The 19,753-nt window shown below is 36.2% G+C and overlaps 3 protein-coding genes across 3 annotated transcripts; 2 read left to right on the top strand and 1 right to left on the bottom strand.

The window, feature by feature from the left end:
* The first annotated feature begins 672 nt into the window (after positions 1-672).
* On the top strand, positions 673-3,591 carry LOC148178398 (dynein regulatory complex subunit 11). Its single transcript, XM_088029418.1, has 6 exons — positions 673-1,910; positions 1,955-2,283; positions 2,336-2,499; positions 2,547-3,016; positions 3,072-3,296; positions 3,344-3,591. The coding sequence occupies exons 1-6, from the start codon at positions 926-928 to the stop codon at positions 3,589-3,591; spliced, it is 2,421 nt and encodes an 806-aa protein (XP_087885544.1). The 5' UTR covers positions 673-925.
* A 5,232-nt stretch (positions 3,592-8,823) lies between these two features.
* On the top strand, positions 8,824-18,436 carry FASN1 (Fatty acid synthase 1). The gene is made up of 8 exons (XM_088031328.1): positions 8,824-8,944; positions 10,616-13,082; positions 13,134-13,392; positions 13,444-15,080; positions 15,133-15,430; positions 15,483-17,636; positions 17,688-17,927; positions 17,978-18,436. The coding sequence occupies exons 2-8, from the start codon at positions 10,636-10,638 to the stop codon at positions 18,092-18,094; spliced, it is 7,152 nt and encodes a 2,383-aa protein (XP_087887454.1). The 5' UTR covers positions 8,824-8,944; positions 10,616-10,635; the 3' UTR covers positions 18,095-18,436.
* LOC148178396 (2-oxoglutarate and iron-dependent oxygenase domain-containing protein 3-like) lies at positions 18,430-19,743 on the bottom strand. Its single transcript, XM_088031330.1, has 4 exons — positions 19,589-19,743; positions 19,240-19,532; positions 18,896-19,194; positions 18,430-18,844 (listed from the first exon to the last, which is right to left on the bottom strand). Exons 1-4 carry the CDS (start codon positions 19,663-19,665, stop codon positions 18,572-18,574), a joined length of 942 nt encoding a protein of 313 aa, XP_087887456.1. The 5' UTR covers positions 19,666-19,743; the 3' UTR covers positions 18,430-18,571.
* Between the last annotated feature and the right edge of the window lie 10 nt (positions 19,744-19,753).

Here is a 19,753-nt window from a genome sequence, read left to right as displayed (position 1 = left end):
AGTAAAATTAAACATAAATTAAAAATTTTTGCGATTTCACCAATTTCGCGGCGTTATAATTCTGTGGACTTTTTGAAAACTGCTTTTGTCGCTGTGATCAGAAATTAAACTCTATAACAAAGCCAGAGGTTGAAATTTTATTATGAAACTGGAAAAACAAGCATTTGTGTTTATTTTCATGTGAAAGTTTTTACCGAGGATTTTACGATGAAATAGGCGCATCCACCATTTTTGTAACATCTTTAAAAATTCGGTTTCTTTCACAATTCTACTATAATTAGAAATCTACAAGAAAATACCATCAATTCTATAAGCTCTTTAATGTGTAGATCTAATAAAATTATAAGAAGCAACCGCATATTATAAAATTGAAGCAGCAATTAAAAACAGAAAATAAAAATTAAACCGCATTCACCATTTTTGGAAGGTTTTAATATTCGGTTTTATATTTACTACTGTCTATAATAGTATACATGTTGATGGTAACCTTCACACAAGATAAGAGTGTGCAAACAGTCTAAAGTTCCATCAGTTTACTTACAATAATTTGTGCAACATAAGAAACATTTTAACAAAAGATTATATTTGTTGCACATTTTGTACTTAATAATTATTATGATTACTTAAGTATAGCTGCAGATATCATATTTCTAATTGCAAACTACACCATTATTTAACGTAAAATAAAACTTTTTAAGATCAATAGCGTTTTAAAAGATATGTTTTAAAATAACATTTCTATTATTTTCATTAAATAAGTCCTTTGAAATTTACACCCGTTACTAAGTTACCATCAGTTTCTATGATGCTCAGGTATAAACGTATTGATCTAACATAATAAAATTAGTGAAACAAGCGAACCAAAAAAGTGAAACCCGCAAAAGTAATAATATAAAGTAATTTGTAATTTTAATAAAACCAAAGTATGTCCCACAAAACTTACGACTCCGAATGGAAAAAAGTCCAGCAACTCTTAGCTGAAACATTGCAAACTGAAGCTGTACAAGTTGACCGAAGAGAACAACGCCACTTATTAGCAACTTTGTACGTAAAATACACAATAATAGCAAATCAGCTTTCAGAATGTGTCGATCAAATGGTCCAGCCACAAAAACGACTCTTAATTCGAAAAGTCTTGGAAGCAACTCTCGGAAGAATTTTAGAACTAAAATTCGACTTGGTAGAGTCGGATTTAAGCGAATGGACTCACTGTGGCGACGTTCTGGAAAACTTGAAAATAACACCAAATCATAGCGAATTAATAGTACCGTCCTGTTATCGAAACGAACGTAAAAAGGAGTTGGAATATCAACGAAGATTAATCGATAGTGTGTTAGGAAAATTGGGGTTTTTAGATAAACCGGAAGCGAAGCCACCGTTAACAGAACAACAGGCTATTTTGATTATTCAGGTTCATGAAAGAGCAAGACAGGGGCGGTTAAGAGCGCAGTTTATGCGGGAGATTAGAAATATGAAAGACAAGACTAAACCATTAGCTACTGAAGGTGATGAGGACGAACAAAGAGGAGGAATTAGTTTGCCGGCGGCTTTGAGAATACAGAAAATTTGGAGAGGGTACGTTGCGCGGAGAGCAACGAGAAGAAGGAAATTGCAAGAGATGCTTCTCATTGGGATGATACCACCCCCGAAAACTCAGAACGCGGATTTAATCACAGATGAAGAAACGAAGAAATACCGGCGACGTCTACAAGAAGAGCGTCAAGAAGTTTACGAAGACGAAGTAAAGAAATGTCGAGAGAATCTAGAGAAGAATCAACGCGGTGTTGTCCTAGAACAACTAAGCGATCAAGTTAGAGGGTGGCTGCATGAATATAGAGCACAGACTGGTAAAATTCCGGAGTATACCGGGTCTGAAAGAGCCGCTTCTAGATTGATGTTTAGTCGCCAAGGTACGTAACTTTAACTCAAATCGCTTCTCAATCCATCTTTTCAGGAACTGACAGTGAAATGAGCAAGTCAACTCAAATTTCTTCAAAAGACTCCAAAGTAAAGAAAGATAAAACCGCGAAACAAAAAGAATCTAAACCCGGAGGCGAAGAAGATGAAGAAGCGTCAACAAAAGCGATGGTGTCTTCATTTCTCCCTGAGTTGAATGCGCGCAAGGAAGAGTATGATGAAATTTGGAAAAACAAAATTGAGAGTGAAAATCCCAGGCAGTTTCATTACACTGAGATTATAGAGCACGAACAAATGACGGATATGGAAAATGGGTTAAGGAAAATTGTCGATGAAATGATGAAAGGAGAGCTTCTGTTACTGCAGGTAAAAAGCAAGAAATCACTTTTTACAATTCACAAAATTATTGTAATTTTAGGAAGCAATGGATAAGGATCGGGGTCACAAAGGTAAGAAGAAAGCAAGTAAGAAAACAAGAAAGGGCGGTAAAAAAGGTAAGAAGAAAAAAGAAAAAGATCTGACTCCTGACAGAACCACAGAATCTCTCTTTGAAGAATTGGTTGCCAATGGTATAATAAAAAAGTGAGTGTTATTCTTCAAACAGCAAGCAATTCTTAAATTTGTTAAAGATGTCCAGAAGTTTACCTCACCGACTTCAAAGGAGAACGTTCTTACAGTTACCCGGTTCCACACAACAAAGGAAATGAAAGACCACCAGTTTTAGGTGACATTCGGCAAGTTTTAACAGAATACTGCATTCTTCCTTTACTTTCGTCTCAACTTCATGAATCCACTTCCCATATTAAATCCCTCATGATTGCCGGACCAAAAGGAAGTGGAAAAGACATGTTAGTCCATGCAATCTGTAATGAAGCAGGTGCCGTACTTTTTGATTTGACACCATCCAATATTGTGGGAAAATATCCAGGAAAGTCTGGTTTGACCATGTTAATTCATTTGGTGGTAAAAGTTTCGAGACTGTTGCAACCAGCTATAGTTTATATGGATTGTGCAGAAAGACCATTTGTTAAAAAAATTCCAAAAACGGACAAATCTGACCCTAAACGACTCAAAAAAGATTTGCCAAAAATTGTAAAAAGTCTGTTTTTTGTATTATTAATAGTTAGTACGTTTTTTAAAGAAATGAGTTTTAGATTTCTGTCCAGAAGATCGAGTTATGTTGATTGGAGTTTCAAACTGCCCTTGGGAAAGCGACCAAAAGTTGTTACAGCAAGTTTATCAAAAATTTATTCTCATACCGAAACCGGACTATAGTTCAAGATACTGCATTTGGAGTTACCTCCTTGGGAAATACAGCGCAATAAGTTGGCAATTTGATACCAGTGTAGTCAGCAAGATTTCCGATGGTTTCACCATAGGTAATAGTTTAAATTTTAGTACAATTTTTGTAGTAAAAAAAATACAGGTTCCATTGTGAGTAGTTTTGACGAAGTAATGACTATTAAAAGAATGTTGCAACTTAGAGTTCATCCCTTAAGTCCTCTGGAGCTTGTAAATGTGTTGTGCACGAAAACACCAATTTATAAAGAAGAAGAAGAAGCTGTCGAAACATGGTGGCTGAAAACGCCAATGTGCAGAAGACGCTTGAGAGCTGTCGAAATGTTGTTAGAAGAAGAAGCGGAATTACAAGCAAAACAAGCCAGTTCAAATTAAGATTATAAACTTATTTTAAAACTATAAAATAAAAATACTTCCCATATAAAGATTGTTTTCTTTTTTTACCTTCATTTCAATCCACTTACAATGATTTTCATAAAGAATTCGAAATTAAATGAATTTTAAAACCGCTTCTGGATTTTTTTAGATACAGCGCATCCACCATATTTAAAACATTTTCAAAATTGAAATTTTTTTAATTTTAATTTTAACTGAACAATCGTTCTTGCATTAAATTAGAAAATACCTATTTGGCAAATAGTCAAGAGTGCTTACAATAGTAAACAACTTATTGATAGAGTAAACAACCTACCTAGAGTATCACAAAAAGTAAAAGAGTAAGTGTGTACCATTACTTGTGGGATTTCCCTAATAAATTTTTATTGACATCGAATGGAAGAGTACCAACATTTAGGAACTTACCACCCATAAAATTGTCTTTAATTCATATCATGGTAAAATAAGATGTTTAACTAAATTATCAGAAATTTAGAGAAAACAAATTTAGAGTCAATAACAATAACGGAAAATTTTAATCTCACAACTAAAGAAAACAATGTTTTGAAATAATAGAAAAGAGTTAAATTGTTTTTTCATGTAGAATAATCACTTTGTATTACGTTCGTTACATCCTTGTCTTTCTTGTTGTAAATTGTACAAAATACAGAGTGTTTTATAAATCGACGGTAATCCGTATGCTAGGTGGGGAGTTTGGAGACTTGAGTAGTTTTTTGTTATAACGTTTAAGAACTAGACCAAAAAGCGAGCAATAGCGCATGATTTTAAAAATATTTAAACATATTATTTGCAGTTATTCTAAAACGTATTGTGAAAACAGTGCAGTTTCTTGTAATTTTTGTCTAAGTCTAATTAAACCATTTATCATAAAAAATGGAGAATTAAATTTCCGACTTGCATTTAGTAGCTAGATAGTGAAGGAATGAAAATTGTTTTTAGTAATAGTTCGACGATTAGAAATACTTTAGGACAAAATCTCGCTCAAGTCCAAAGACTTACCAGTTCATGAATTGCCGTAGATTTGTGAAACACCTGTGTACTAATATTTCAATTTATTTTAATAGACCACGTGTAATAAACTGATTTTACATGCACCATGGACATTGCTCTAATACGAAACCTTAAAATAAAGATAAAATTAACTCGTGTCGTGACTATAAACTGAGAACAGTCTACACGTCTCGTGTGAATGCCTCATCTAGATTGTGTAAAAATGATTTGATCTGTTATGGAAATCCAGATTAAAGTTCATCACAGCATCACCAACCAACATTAATGACATTGCGGAATGACCTTACTAGTATTTGACCGGGCATTTAGGTACATGTAATACTGTTGTAAGACAAATATAGATTACGTGATAAATTTGTAAAAAGCAGAAAACAAATTACTTCATGTAGCAATGGCAATGTTTGTAAAAATAATTGATAAATTGATGGGTTTCGAAAAAATTAATCTCCAAAACAAAGAATCGCGCATAGCAATAAAGATGGTCAGCTTACTTGTACGTAACCTCGAACTTGCCAATCTTTAGGTGAGTAGGTGTTACAAATAACTTGACCGGAAGCTTTGTAATTATGTCATGATCCTGAGTGGCTTCTCCAACCTTGAGGGAATGAATAAAATAGTTCAGCTTACAAACAGACATACAGGAGAAAAAATGAAAAACTACTCAAGTGGGTGCAATTTTCATGTAGCAGTTTTTATTTAGTACAATACCTACAGTAAAAAGGTAGGTTGTTAACACAAATTTAATCAGAAGTTTATATTGCAGTTCGTTGTAAACTTGAATAAATGCAAGGTAGAAACAATTAAAATACAAATGTTAGTAAACTGCCTTTAACTTTAATTGAAAGATTCATTGTTCAGTCCAAGTCATGCGGAATAAATTTAATAATTTCACTTTCTGACGTATTTCTTGAATTTATATTTTGATGACATCTCTACCAAGTTTGTAAGCATAAGAAAAGTATCTATAAAATCTATAAAATTTAGGGCTGTTTTTTATAGTTTAACCTGTAAGTAATGTTCCATTTATACCAATAGATAGTAAAACATTTACATAAAAAATTAAATACCTGTAAATGTAAACTAAAGTTTAAATACATTTACATTTAAAAAACAGCTATATTTTCTCATTTTATTTTAAGTATGTTCAAATCTATAAAATTTAGGGCTGCTTTTTTAATGTTTAACCTGTTCGTAAGGTCACATTTATATTAATAGATAGTAAAACATTTACATAAAAAATGAAATACCTGTAAATAAATGTACACTAAAGTTTGAATACATTTACATTCAAAAAACAGCAATATTTTCTTATTTTATTTTAAGTATATTCAAATCTATAAAACTTAGGGTTGTTTTTTATAGTTGAACCTGTACGTAATGTAATAGATAGTAAAATAAAAAATGAAATACCTGTAAATGTAAACTAAAGTTTAAATACATTTACATTTAAAAAAACAGCAATATTTTCTCATTTACTTATCCTTGGTAAAATGTTCGTGCGTAATGGAATAATGATTCTAAAAACTGCGTTTCTACAAAAATTTTGTGAACATTTCCTGTTTCACAAATGATTTTCAGAATGGAAACATAAAACTCCAGATTACATCGAGTTGCTACGACAGATTAATTATATCTCTACGATTGTGGTCAAGTACCTGCAATGAATTATCGTCAATATTAATTTTACATTCATTATGTAATTTAACAAATAATAGACAAATAATAGAAGCAATTTCGTTTTAGGCAACGTTTTCCAACTATCCTTGACAAGTTCAAACAATAAGAAACTTAAAAAAAATATATTCAAATCACAACACGTACGTTAAAACCCACTTTTTTCTTGAGAATCCTCTTCCCAATAACAACAACGTACTCAAAACATAATAATAATTTAAGATATCGCGCATGTTTACGTCATAACTTTCTGTTCTAGTTTTACCAGGTGCGAACAGGTGCTTCTCTCATCAAAGGATCACGCCACTGTATTCATCTACATTTGTGGTCTATGCTATTATCATGAATTTGTAATGAAATGATTTACCATTATCAAAATCACGTTGTTATCGTTGGTGGCGTGATAAGGAATGTAATAATAATTCCACGTTGTTCTGCAAACTGATGCTGATGCAAATGTTACCTTGTGCATGAAAATAAACATTTTCATATTTCCATTGTACTAAAATTTATTTAAGATTTACGCAGATTAAGCCAAATGTAAAAATTTACTGTGAAATTGCAATAAAACTGTTTCAAAGAGTGTGTAAATTTATTAATATAAGTAATAACAAATTCCCAGAGAAAAATCTGATGAGAAAGTATGTTAAAATGGTGGTTTGATTCCTATTACTTAGTGAAGTGTCCCAATTTTTTTAACAATTGCTCATAAAATGTAATTCATTTTTTGATGCAAATGCATGTTTGACCATCATCAAAAACCATTTATTTCTTCCTCCTGCATAACTACAAATTTTTGCAGGGTGTGTATAGCCTATCCTAAATCAAAATTTCCATTTTTTGAGTATTTATAGTTAGTTGTTCAAGTGACGTCCATTTACTCTAATAAAATAAAAAGATCGTAAAATACAAAAAAAGGAAATGATTTATTTATTACGTGACGACACTTAAAATGAATGACGTAAAATGAATGAATTATAAGTACATTTAAAGATTAAGAAAATAGTAAAACTAATATTTAGTGATAAATATATGAAAGTTTTTAATTATTAGTAATAAGTAGATATTCAAGATATCCAAAACTGTTTTATTTTTGATAAAAAATGTATTGACGTCATTCGGTTTTCAAACATGCATTTTCTATAAAAAGCTTTTGTATGTATGGCAGGGAAAGAATTTTATAAATGTTAAAAGTTAAACACATACATATTCGAAACGAAAATGTTTTTACGTGCAAATGCAACGATAAGTCTTACAACTATTACATACATTCATGAGAGAGTAGCTTCCTAAAGCAGTCAAATGTAATGAGTTTAAGCAAAACCTTCAACCATTTTTGCAAATTTTAATATCCGCTCGTTTAAAAAATAAATAGCACCAGCGATTTATTGAAATCAATTCCTAAAAATATCTGATACATAATGAGAATTCACATTACATAATAATAAAAACCTACGGTAATCAATTTTAATCAGCTGTAATCATGTTAATAACGTCATAAAACAATAAATTTTGATAATTTTCCTGTAGAATTCGTTGTCGTGTAAAGAAACAAATTTTAACGTTCCTCATTTGCTTTTCTACCATAAATAAATAGACGTGATGTAAATGACCTGTCATAACAATTTGTCACAATGGTACATTCTGCAAGTGCAATAAAACTGCTAAACTAGCATATACTCTAGCACACACAAAGAAAATGTTACATTTATAGGTGCAAACATTTAAAGAAAGTCGATAAAATCAAAGCAAAGACATTCATTTCCAAAGGTACTTACAATCTTCCTATTCAAAAATTATAATTTGTGACTAATGGGCTGATTTGCGTCAAGGCAACTTCACTACCAACTTAAAATCGACCTGTAAGCGGAAAAAGTTAATTAATTTCCAACAAAAGGAATATAGTGTACTAGGTCAGCTAGCCACATTTAAATTACAGTTGAACTTCAGTGGCTCGAACATGAAGATTATTGTTGTTCTTTTCTCTTCCTATTTTATTAAACAAATTGTCGTTTAATTTTCTAATCCGAAATCTTTTTCATAAATGTTCCAAATTTCTGACTTACATAATTACTTAATCATAATTATGTATTAAATATGAAAGATACTTATAGTAATTCTATGACCCATAAAAATAGCAGATATTTGCCACAATGATCCAGCACATATTTCTGTATTAATACCCTTGGCTTTATTTTATTGTGTCCCTAATTTTATTATCGTAATAAAACTAATTTTACTTTTGATACAGAAGGTAGAAAGTCAGCTTTTAACGCAAACGTTTTTCTTAACCAGAAGTGAATCATCTAAATTTTCAATCTCCAAATAAAAAGTTTGGTAAAAGTTTGTGACCCATGGAAAGTAATGATTCAGGTCTTCGTCGGTTGCTTCAAAGAATACGTGTATCGACCAGACTTCGTTTTTCAACGGCACTCACGGGGCACGAGCAAACCACGCAAACACACCATTGGCTGTGGCGCATGGTCTGACATAGGACCACATCCCGCGGCAGATAAATGGCAAGCGCAGACTTGGAAAATTCATTTTGCGGTGTGTTTCGTCGCACGCGAATTTGTTATTAAATAAATAACAGGTAGTGCTGTGGAAAAGTGATTGTGATATTTCTGGATTATTTAGACTTACTTAGGTATGGAAATTTTTAATTATTAAATTAACACCAAAAACCAGTAAATAGTTATATTATGTTATATTTAAAGCATGGGTCAGTAGTTCTTTTGTATTTGCATTTTCTATTAGTGATTAGTAATTTAGTACAGGTAAAAATTAAATTACCTCCATTCATAATTGCGGATTTTTCATTGGTTGGTGGTACTGTTTTCCCACTGACTACGCCACTGTGGGAAATAAACAAAAGTGCACCGACAAACATTTACAACAGTTTTAGAAATTCCAGTCGAAATGTTACTTTTATTAATATAAATATTAGGTGCTCGAGTCTGTTACAATTTTATTGTTTGTGTACTTTTTTTATTTACACATAAAATACTTAAAATTAGTTTGGTATAAACATTTTTTTTTCAAAGAAAACTTCAAAATATTAGACTGTTTGTCTCTATTTTTAAAATACTTCTACAATTATTATAATTATTAGTGTGTGAACGTGAACATACTAATTTTCTCTTTTTCATTCATAGTTTTCTTGTTTGTACGTGTTAGTAATGAATTTATTGATTTGCGGAGACCGAACACAATAAGATCGCGCATTTTTCTTTTACGTCTTATCCATCGTCTTTAAATGAAAATGCGTCTATGCTAAGTAAATTTGTTAAAATGACACCCAACTTTCATGTTTGAAATGGAAGAATTACAAACAATACCTGGAAGAAACTTTATTTATGTTTTACCAATATTGTTAAGTGTTGGCTCTATATTGACTCATCGGTTATTATCAATATCAATATATCAATCAAATGATATATTTTTAACAGGTACTTAAATAAAGTGGCAGCATTTCGTCAAAAACTGTAAACGGAGATGCAACGGTTTATCAGAAAAAAATCGTCATGCACCAGTTATTAGATTAATAGCACCGAAACAGTACCGACATGCACGAATCTGGGGATTTATTACCGATTGGTTTAGTTCTCATGGAAATTTAGACAGGGTGTTTAAATTTGAAATTGTTTAATAAGTCAATAAAATCAGCATTCGGCGAAATGGCTGGATTTATGATGATTTTTATAGTTCCTTATCTATACGGTATTAAGTAAATAAACGTGTGTAATGTTTTACCATAATGACACATTTTCAGGTAAACTAGGACCGGAAACTCGGTACTTTATACAACAAAAACAAACATTTTTCAAATAAAAAATGTGTTTTTAAAATGTGGCACCATAAAGCGACTAATTAATTCTTGAATTTTTATGTGAAGTTACGCTTTTATTTGTAATGGCCCTAATAAGTCATACTTAAACAACAAAATGGAAATGCTACGAGTCAACAGTAGAGGTGCGATTCCTCTTCGATTTTCATATTTTTCCTTCAAAATGTAACCTTACGCAATGTCGGTATAATGTCATTGATGAATAATCAATGTCAAAAAAGCCTCATTATCTAATCACTAATGTTATTGTTGTTACGATTATTGCATAAAGTATAGAAGAAATTACATAACGCAATTTGCCTAAATTGATAATGATACTTTTGTTTTCGTCAATTTTTGATGAAATGTCCTGGTGCGTGTTCAACCCAAAAATAGCTCTTCCATTGGTGAACTATACAAGTCCTTTGTAAACCAATTGTGTTAAAACGATCCATTATTTAATGTCTATTTTAACACGTCTATTTTTTTCAGAATTTAATTTATTTATCAAAATGCCTGCGCGAGTACCCGATACACAAAACGGCCAATTGAATGGAGTATCCGAAGATATCGTCATTACTGGTATTTCCGGACGTTTACCAGAAAGCGAAAACATCGAAGAATTCAAGCAACAGTTGTTCGATGGTGTCGATTTGGTAACTGACGATGCACGAAGATGGCCCTCTGGTCTTTACACATTACCTACGCGAACTGGAAAAATCAAAGATTTGTCCAGATTTGATGCCACCTTTTTTGGTGTTCATGCCAAGCAGGCTCATGTTATGGATCCTCAGTTGAGATTGCTTCTGGAATTGACATACGAAGCGATAATTGATGCTGGCATCAACCCAAATGACATTAGAGGATCTAGGACGGGAGTATACATTGGAGTTTCAGAGAGTGAATCTTCAGAATTTTGGACCAAAGACCCAGATCAAGTCAATGGTTATGGATTGACGGGTTGCTGCAGAGCTATGTTTGCCAACAGACTGTCGTACACTTTTGACTTCAATGGACCTAGCTATGCTTTAGACACTGCTTGTTCTAGTAGTTTAGTGGCTTTTCAACAGGCTATTCTCGCAATGAAAACTGGACAATGCGATGCTGCTATTGTTGGCGGAGTTAATTTACTTTTAAAACCTACATCCTCGTTGCAGTTCCATCGATTGAGTATGTTAAGTCCGCAAGGAATGTGCAAAGCGTTTGACTCGTCAGGAAACGGATATGTGAGATCAGAGGCCGCTGTAGTACTATTATTACAAAAAGCAAGTGTAGCTAATCGCGTTTACGCCACAGTTCTCGGAGCTAAAGTAAATACAGATGGATACAAAGAACAAGGTATCACTTTCCCAGCAGGAGGAATGCAGAATAGACTTATCCGCGAAACCTACGCTGAATCTGGTGTTGATCCTTTGGATGTTTCGTACGTGGAAGCTCACGGTACTGGTACCAAAGTCGGGGATCCACAAGAAGTTAACTCTATCGCTGACTTCTTCTGCAAGAATCGCAAAGAACCTCTACTTATCGGTTCAGTGAAGAGTAACATGGGTCACTCCGAACCGGCGTCTGGTATGTGCTCTCTGGCTAAAATTTTGATCGCAATGGAATCGGGGAAAATCCCGGCGAATTTACACTTCCAAAATCCTAATCAAGACATTCCCGCTTTGAACGATGGAAGACTGAAAGTAGTCGCGAAAAACGAACCATGGAAAGGTGGAATCATTGCTGTCAACTCGTTTGGATTCGGAGGAGCCAATGCGCATATCATTCTGAAATCCAATCCAAAACCGAAAACATCTTGGCCGGTGGATCCTCTGCCTCGAGTCATTGGAGTTTCTGGTCGCACTGAGGAAGCTGTGAATACTTTCCTTGACCATATCGAAACCCACAAAGAAGATGAAGAATTCTTAGCTCTAGTGGATCAGATTCACAGAAGCAACGTCACCGGTCATGCATACCGTGGATATTCTGTTCTGAGCGACAAACCAATTCGTGAAGTCTCAGAAGTACCCGGAGCAAAAAGACCTATATGGTACATTTTCAGCGGCATGGGCTCACAATGGGCAGGTATGGCTAAAGAACTGATGCAGATTGAAGTCTTTAGAAACTCGATCAGGAAGAGCGCCGAAGTCTTGAAACCACACGGAATCAATTTGGAAGACATTCTAGTCAACAGCACAGAGACTGCTTTCGACAATGTTTTAAACTCGTTTATTTCAATCGCCAGTATGCAAGTAGCTTTAACAGACATTCTTAAAACTTTGAACATTGAACCTGATGGTATCGTCGGACACTCTGTTGGAGAAGTGGGTTGCGCCTATGCTGACGGAACCTTTACCGCCGAACAGGCAGTTCTTGCCGCCTACAGTAGAGGAAAAGCGATCCTTGAAAGTAATCTCATTGAAGGAGCTATGGCAGCTGTTGGTTTAACCTGGGATGAAGCGAAACAGAGATGTCCCTCTGACGTATTTCCAGCTTGCCACAACAGCGAAGACAATGTAACTATATCTGGTCCTTCTGCCGCCGTTGATAAGTTCGTCGGACAACTAACAGCTGAAGATGTCTTCGCCAGAAAAGTAAAGAGTTCCAACATTGCCTTCCACAGCAAATATATAGCGGAAGCTGGACCCAAGCTACGTAAAGCTTTAGAGGCTATAATTCCCAACCCAAAACCTCGCACGTCCAGATGGATTTCTTCGTCTATTCCAGAATCGGCGTGGGGAACTCCACTAGCCCAACAAAGCTCTGCAGCTTATCACGTTAACAATCTTCTGTCACCCGTGTTGTTCCACGAAGCCCTCAAACACGTTCCAGAAGATGCTATTGCTATTGAAATCGCTCCTACTGGACTTCTGCAAGCTATCTTGAAACGAGCTCTGGGACCCAAAGCCACCAACATTAGCCTCGTCAAACGAGGACACAGCAACAATATCGAGTTCTTGACATCCGCGTTGGGAAAGTAAGTTAATTCATGTTCAAAAAAAGACATGTTAACATCGGTCTCTTACAGAATATACAGCGCCGGCGCCCAACCCAGACTTGGAAATCTTTATCACTCAGTTAGTTTCCCAGTGGGTAAAGGTACTCCGATGATCGCATCCATGGTTAAATGGGATCACTCCATTGAATGGGCGGTTCCTAATTTTGGTGACAAAAGTAGCAGATCCGGTGAATTAGTTGTAGAAGTCGACTTAAGCAAAGAAAGTGACCAGTACTTGGGCGGACACGCTATTGATGGTCGAGTATTATTCCCAGCAACTGGATATTTGGTAAGAAAACACAAATGACGATACAATTCAATACTAATTATTCTTTTGCAGACATTAGTGTGGAAGACATTCGCAAAATTACGTAACGCCGATTACGAGCAACTCCCTGTGGTAATTGAGAACGTACAGTTCCACAGAGCCACCATCTTGCCAAAAGAAGGATCCGTCCGATTTTTGATTAACATCTTCGAAGGAACTGGTGATTTTGAGCTCTGTGAAAGTGGCTCAGTCGCTGTTTCGGGAAGAATTTACGTTCCAGAGGACGCTTCTAAAGAAGTTTTGAGCTTAAACAAGCCCACTGCTCCCGTGGCCAAAGAACTGCTACCCTTAAACAATCAAGATATTTACAAGGAACTACGACTAAGAGGCTATGACTACGAGGGTATTTTCCGAGGTATCATGGAATCTGACAATAGAGGTGTAACCGGCTCACTGAAATGGAACAACGACTGGATCAGCTACATCGACACCATGTTACAATTTTCGATTCTTGGACAAACTACTCGTGAATTGTACCTTCCTACAAGACTGCAAAGAGCAGTGATAAATCCTAAGGAGCATCTTGAGTACCTTAAGCAGCTCTCAGATCAAGAAAATCTGCCAGTTTACATGTATCGCAATATTGGTGTCATCAAATCTGGAGGAATCGAACTTAGAGGGATGAAAGCAAGTTTGGCGCCTCGTCGTCAACAGACACAGTCTGCACCGAAACTTGAAAAGTACCAGTTTGTGCCTTTCGAGAACACAGTATCTCTCAGTGAGAATGACGACAGAGCTAGAACCCAAGCATTGACGGTTCTCTTACAAACCGTACTGGAAAACAGCTCCGGCGCTCTTAAACTCAAAGTAACAGAAGTTGGAAGCGGTCGTTCAGTCGAATCCTTCTTGGCACCTAACATTAAAAACATTCTTGAAAAAGAACCCATGCTTTCTACCGACACAACTGTGATAACCTCTGAATCAATCGATGGTACCATTCTTGAAAGCAGTGGAGTTAAACACGTTCAGAAAGACGTGAATTCTAGCACAATCGACCAAAATGTACACTTAGTTGTATTAGTGGATGCTTTAGCTCAAAGAAGAAACAATTTATTGGAAAACGCCGCAGGTTCCTTAAAAGAAGGCGGCTTTGTTTTGTTGGAAGAACCGAAAGGTGCCATAGACACCAGTAAGTTGTCCTCGTCAGGACTTATCATTATAAGCACCCAAGTCACCGCCACAAAAATTTACGCGTTACTTAGAAAGCCAGTGGAAGTTCCTGTTAATGCAGAGGTTTTGAAAATCACTGAAGATAACTTCGCCTGGCTTGAGCCGTTAAAAGATGCCATGAAGAAGAGTGAAGTCGAAGGTAATAAAATTTATTTGTACGTCCAAGGAGAGGAGTTGGCTGGATTGGTTGGAATGGTAAACTGTCTGAAACAAGAACCAGGTGGTGCGGGTATCAGAGCTGTGTTTATTCAAGACAAGAATGCTCCTGCGTTTTCTTTGGCTGGTTACAATAAGCAACTGAGAAAAGATCTTGTGCAAAACGTTTTAAAGAAGAAAGTATGGGGAAGTTTCAAACATATTCTTCTCGATCATGACAGCGATAGTGGAAAATTGCAAGTTGAGCATGCTTACATTAACACGCTAACACGAGGCGATTTGTCAAGTCTCCGATGGATCGAAGGCCCATTAACTTATTACAAGTGAGTTTTCAACTTTCCTTGGGCAAAACACCAATTATATTCTATTGTTTAGGGGCAGTGACGCTTCTACTGAATTGTGCAACGTTTACTACGCTCCACTCAACTTCCGTGATATTATGCTGGCTACTGGAAAACTTCCTCCAGACGCGCTCCCAGGAGACTTAGCTGGACAAGACTGTATCCTCGGGTTGGAGTTTTCTGGACGTGACAACAAGGGTAAACGCGTGATGGGAATGGTTGCTGCAAGAAGTCTCGCAACTACTGTCTTAGCTGATGGTGGTTTCTTATGGGAAGTCCCCGAAAAGTGGAGTTTAGAAGAAGCCGCAACAGTTCCTGTAGTCTATGGAACCGTAAGTGGTGTTATTTGGTATCTTTGCGTTTTACTAAATTTATTTAATTCAGAGTTATTACGCTTTGGTGGTCCGAGGACGCATGAAGCCCGGCGAGTCTATTCTCGTCCACGCTGGTACTGGAGGTGTAGGTCAAGCTTCCATCGCTATCGCCCTTCACATGGGTTGTAAAGTCTTCACGACTGTTGGTAGTCAAGCCAAACGTGACTTCTTGAAGAAAACTTTCCCTCAACTTACCGACGATTGTATTGGAAACTCGCGTGATACTAGTTTTGAACAGTTGATCCTCAACCAGACAAATGGACGAGGTGTTGATTTGGTTCTTAACTCCCTGGCTAATGAGCAACTCCAAGCTTCAGTTCGTTGTCTTGCAAATGGAGGTCGTTTCTTGGAGATTGGAAAAGTCGATCTCTCTAACAATTCACCACTTGGAATGAGTGTATTCTTGAAAAACACGACGTTCCACGGAATTCTGCTGGATGCTTTGTTCGATAGTGAAAGTCCTGATAAGAAAGAAGTGTGGCGTTTGGTCAGTGAAGGTATCACAAACGGAGCAGTTAAACCTCTTCCAAATACTGTCTTCAACGAGAATCAGATCGAACAAGCCTTCAGATTTATGGCTTCTGGTAAACATATCGGCAAAGTAGTCCTCAAAGTTCGAGATGAAGAAAGCCGCAAAGCACAACGTCCTAAGCTAAAAACCGTAAGTGCCATTCCACGTACTTACATGGATCCCGATAAGAGTTATATTCTTGTTGGCGGTTTGGGCGGTTTTGGTCTAGAGTTGGCAAACTGGCTCATTTTAAGAGGAGCAACAAAAATCATTTTAACTTCAAGAAGCGGAGTTAAAACCGGATACCAATCTCTGTGTGTTCGTCGGTGGAGAGAATCTGGAGTTAACGTATTAATCTCAACAGCTGATGCCACCACAGATAAAGGTGCCAGGAGACTCCTAGAAGAAGCCAACAGTCTTGGACCTATCGGTGGAATCTTCAATTTGGCTGTCGTCCTCCGTGACGCCATGATGGAAAATCAAAGCGAAGCCGACTTCAAAACTGTCTGCAGACCCAAAGTAGATGGCAGTAAACAACTGGATGCAGCTTCAAGAACTCTAGCCCCTCATTTAGACTACTTCGTCAACTTCTCTTCAGTATCATGCGGTCGTGGTAACGCAGGTCAATCCAACTATGGTTTGGCCAATTCAACAATGGAACGCATCTGCGAAGCTCGCCAAGAAGCCGGCTTGCCAGGAGTTGCCATCCAGTGGGGAGCTATCGGCGATGTTGGTTTAATTTTGGAAACAATGGGCGGTAACGACACTGAAGTTGGTGGTACTTTACCACAAAGAATGGCTTCGTGTCTTTCCACAATGGACATCTTCCTCCAACAACCAAACGCAGTTGTCGCCAGCATGGTTTTAGCAGAAAAACAAAAAGGAAGTGGAGACGCTAATCAAGTCAGTTTGATTGACGCGGTGGCTAACATCTTAGGTATTAAAGATCCTGCAACAGTCGCGGGTTCTTCATCTCTGGCTGACCTCGGAATGGACTCTTTAATGGGTGCTGAAATTAAACAAACCTTGGAACGGAATTACGATGTGGTCCTCAGTGCTCAGGATATCCGTGCGCTAACTTTTGCACAATTGAATGAGCTTGGAAGTGGTGGTTCTCCTGCAGTTGAGGCACCTACTGCACCTTCCAAAGATGTTCAAGTACAATTTGACAAAAGTGTTGAAATTATGCCGTCCAAATGCTTGATTCCAATGCAAAGTAAGAACGCTGAGGCTAAGAAACCTCCAGTTTTCGTATTACATCCGATCGAAGGAGTGGTAAACGCTCTGCAAACCTTGGCTAAGAACATCGATGCACCTGTTTATGGACTACAATGTACGAAAAACACTCCGTTGACCAGCATTGGCGATTTGGCTCAATACTACAACACTCAGATTAAAACAGTGCAGCCTAAAGGCCCATACACATTAATTGGATATTCCTTCGGTGCTTGCGTAGCATTTGAAATGGGCGTTCAATTGGAGAATCGCGGAGAACAAGTTAATCTTTTATTGATTGACGGATCTCCATCGTACGTCGCTACACATACTGGTAAAGCAAGAAACACAAAGAGTCTTCAAGGAAACGTAGCCGCTGAGCAAAGCGAAGCTTTGGTTTATTTCATAATGCAATTCAAAGATGTGGATCAACAGAAGGTAAGACTCTAAACTTGAAATTTAAAAATAGAAACTAATCATTGTTCATAGGCGGTTGCTGAATTAATGGCATTGAAGACATGGGAAGAAAGAGTTGCTAGAGCGACTCAAATAGTTTCCGGTTCAGCGCCATATCCAAATGATCAACTTGCAGCGGCTGCTGCAAGTTTCTATTACAAGTTAGTGGCAGCTGACAAGTACAAACCAAACTCTTATTTCAAAGGTCCTGTTACTCTCGTAAGAGCAATAGATAATTATGTACAAATGGGTGACGATTATGGACTCTCAGAGGTAAGATTCTTTACTTGCATTGAGAGTGAAAATCATAATGTACTTTACAGGTCTGCAAAGGCAACGTCAAGGTGCAACCACTAGAGGGTAACCACAGGTCTATTTTGGCAGGAACCAGTGTACAGAAAATCGCAAATATTTTACACAGTGACGTTGTAAAAGCGTAATTTTCATCCATGACGTACGTTAAGTGTAGTTTTCTAAGTTTTGAGCACAGATTGTAGATATGATTTGTAATTTAATGTTTGTAAATATTGATTTTAGTCGCGTTTAGGTTTTTATAGATATACTGTTAAATTAGTAATTTATTTTTGATTAATGATAATGGTTTTGTAATTTATTTTATACAAAAAAGCATTTATTTTTGTATTGTCGGGGAAACCAAAGACTAAATGTCAGACTTTGAAATTTGAAGGTCCTGCTAATGGTACAGAGTTTGTTGCTTAACTTTTGTACCATTGACACAACCTTATAGGTCATACTATATCAAAATAAAAAAAATATGAAAATCCTGTTTTTTTTACTACGTTTAATATTCACATTTAAGTACAGATAATCACTCGTTTCACAAGTAAAATTGCGGTAATTTAAATACCTTTTATAATTATTGGAATGGTTCAAACATCAAAACTACCAAAACGCAATTATTGCGCAGTTGGATCACTAATCGCTTTTAAAGGATCACATGTAAATGACACAGTTATTGCAAACCTTACTCCACTAGTCACCCTTTCTACTAAATGGGGATTCTCAGCACCTGAAGTAAACATTGAGACCCTTCCTTTTCTTGGTTCTAATGTGACATTCTTATATGGATTATCTACGTCATCGACGAACACAAATCGTCCTCCTTTGAAATCTACATTGAAGTCTGTAAGGTACAACAGTGAAGTATAATGGAAGGATTCATAAGTCTCCTAAAATTGAACATTTTAGATTTATTTTATATTGATTTGACTTGAATTTACTTTGTCAACATGAATGTGCCAATACTCATCATGTGGCGTCTTTGGTTCTAGATTAGTTAACTTTGAAAAAAATGTAGGATGAGTTAAGTACAAGCTATCACTGTCAATTCCAAAGTTCTCAGCAATTGCATGGTGAATTTTATTTTTCACCATTTTGTAAATAGTGAGATCAGCTGGAGTGATGAAATTTTTAGCACCTTCAAGGGTGTAGATGTTTACAAATTTTTCTCCAAGAGAAACAGCTCCTGAATGTAAGTCTAGAATTGAGGCACCTCCAGAAGAACCTCCAAGACTGATCCCTGCAAGATCTCATTATTAAATTGACTTTCAAAAAGAACAAACACCTTTTTTGGCCACATTTAACAAAGCTTCAACTTCATTTATTGTCACCAGCTTGTCTGAGACAAATCTGCCACATTTAGTGGGAACACATCCTGGGAACTGTTTGATTTCATTTAAGTAATTAGGATCACATTCTACTGTTTGCCCTCTCGTGGGTATAACATCCTTTTGTTTAGCTAAAGCAATTTCTTTACCGTCTTTTGAAGTGTACCAGACATAAATCAAAATTCCTAAAATTATAATACCGCGACTCCAAATTCTTTGGTTTGTGAGTCTCGGCAGAGGACCATATCTCCTTAAATGGCCAAACAAATTTAGGACTTCAATATAAACAAAATGAAATATACGTACAAAGCAGGGACCTCCTTGTCTTCGCTCTTTTTCTCGATGGGAGTTTTACGTTTTTGAGCTTTTGTTAAACCTGTCATTTCTATTGCTTACCATGAAATCAGAACAACATTTTCACTAGGAAGTTACTGGATTCGTTTTGTAATGCTCTAATGTCTTATAATCGTA

This window comes from Gnatocerus cornutus, chromosome 2 (genome assembly GCF_029298725.1).
Source record: "Gnatocerus cornutus isolate USDA-ARS CGAHR chromosome 2, icGnaCorn1.1, whole genome shotgun sequence".
NCBI classification, from domain to species: Eukaryota; Metazoa; Arthropoda; class Insecta; order Coleoptera; family Tenebrionidae; genus Gnatocerus; species Gnatocerus cornutus.
The sequence above is the reverse complement of the archived record's forward strand: the minus strand, read 5'-3'. Positions and strand labels throughout refer to the sequence as shown.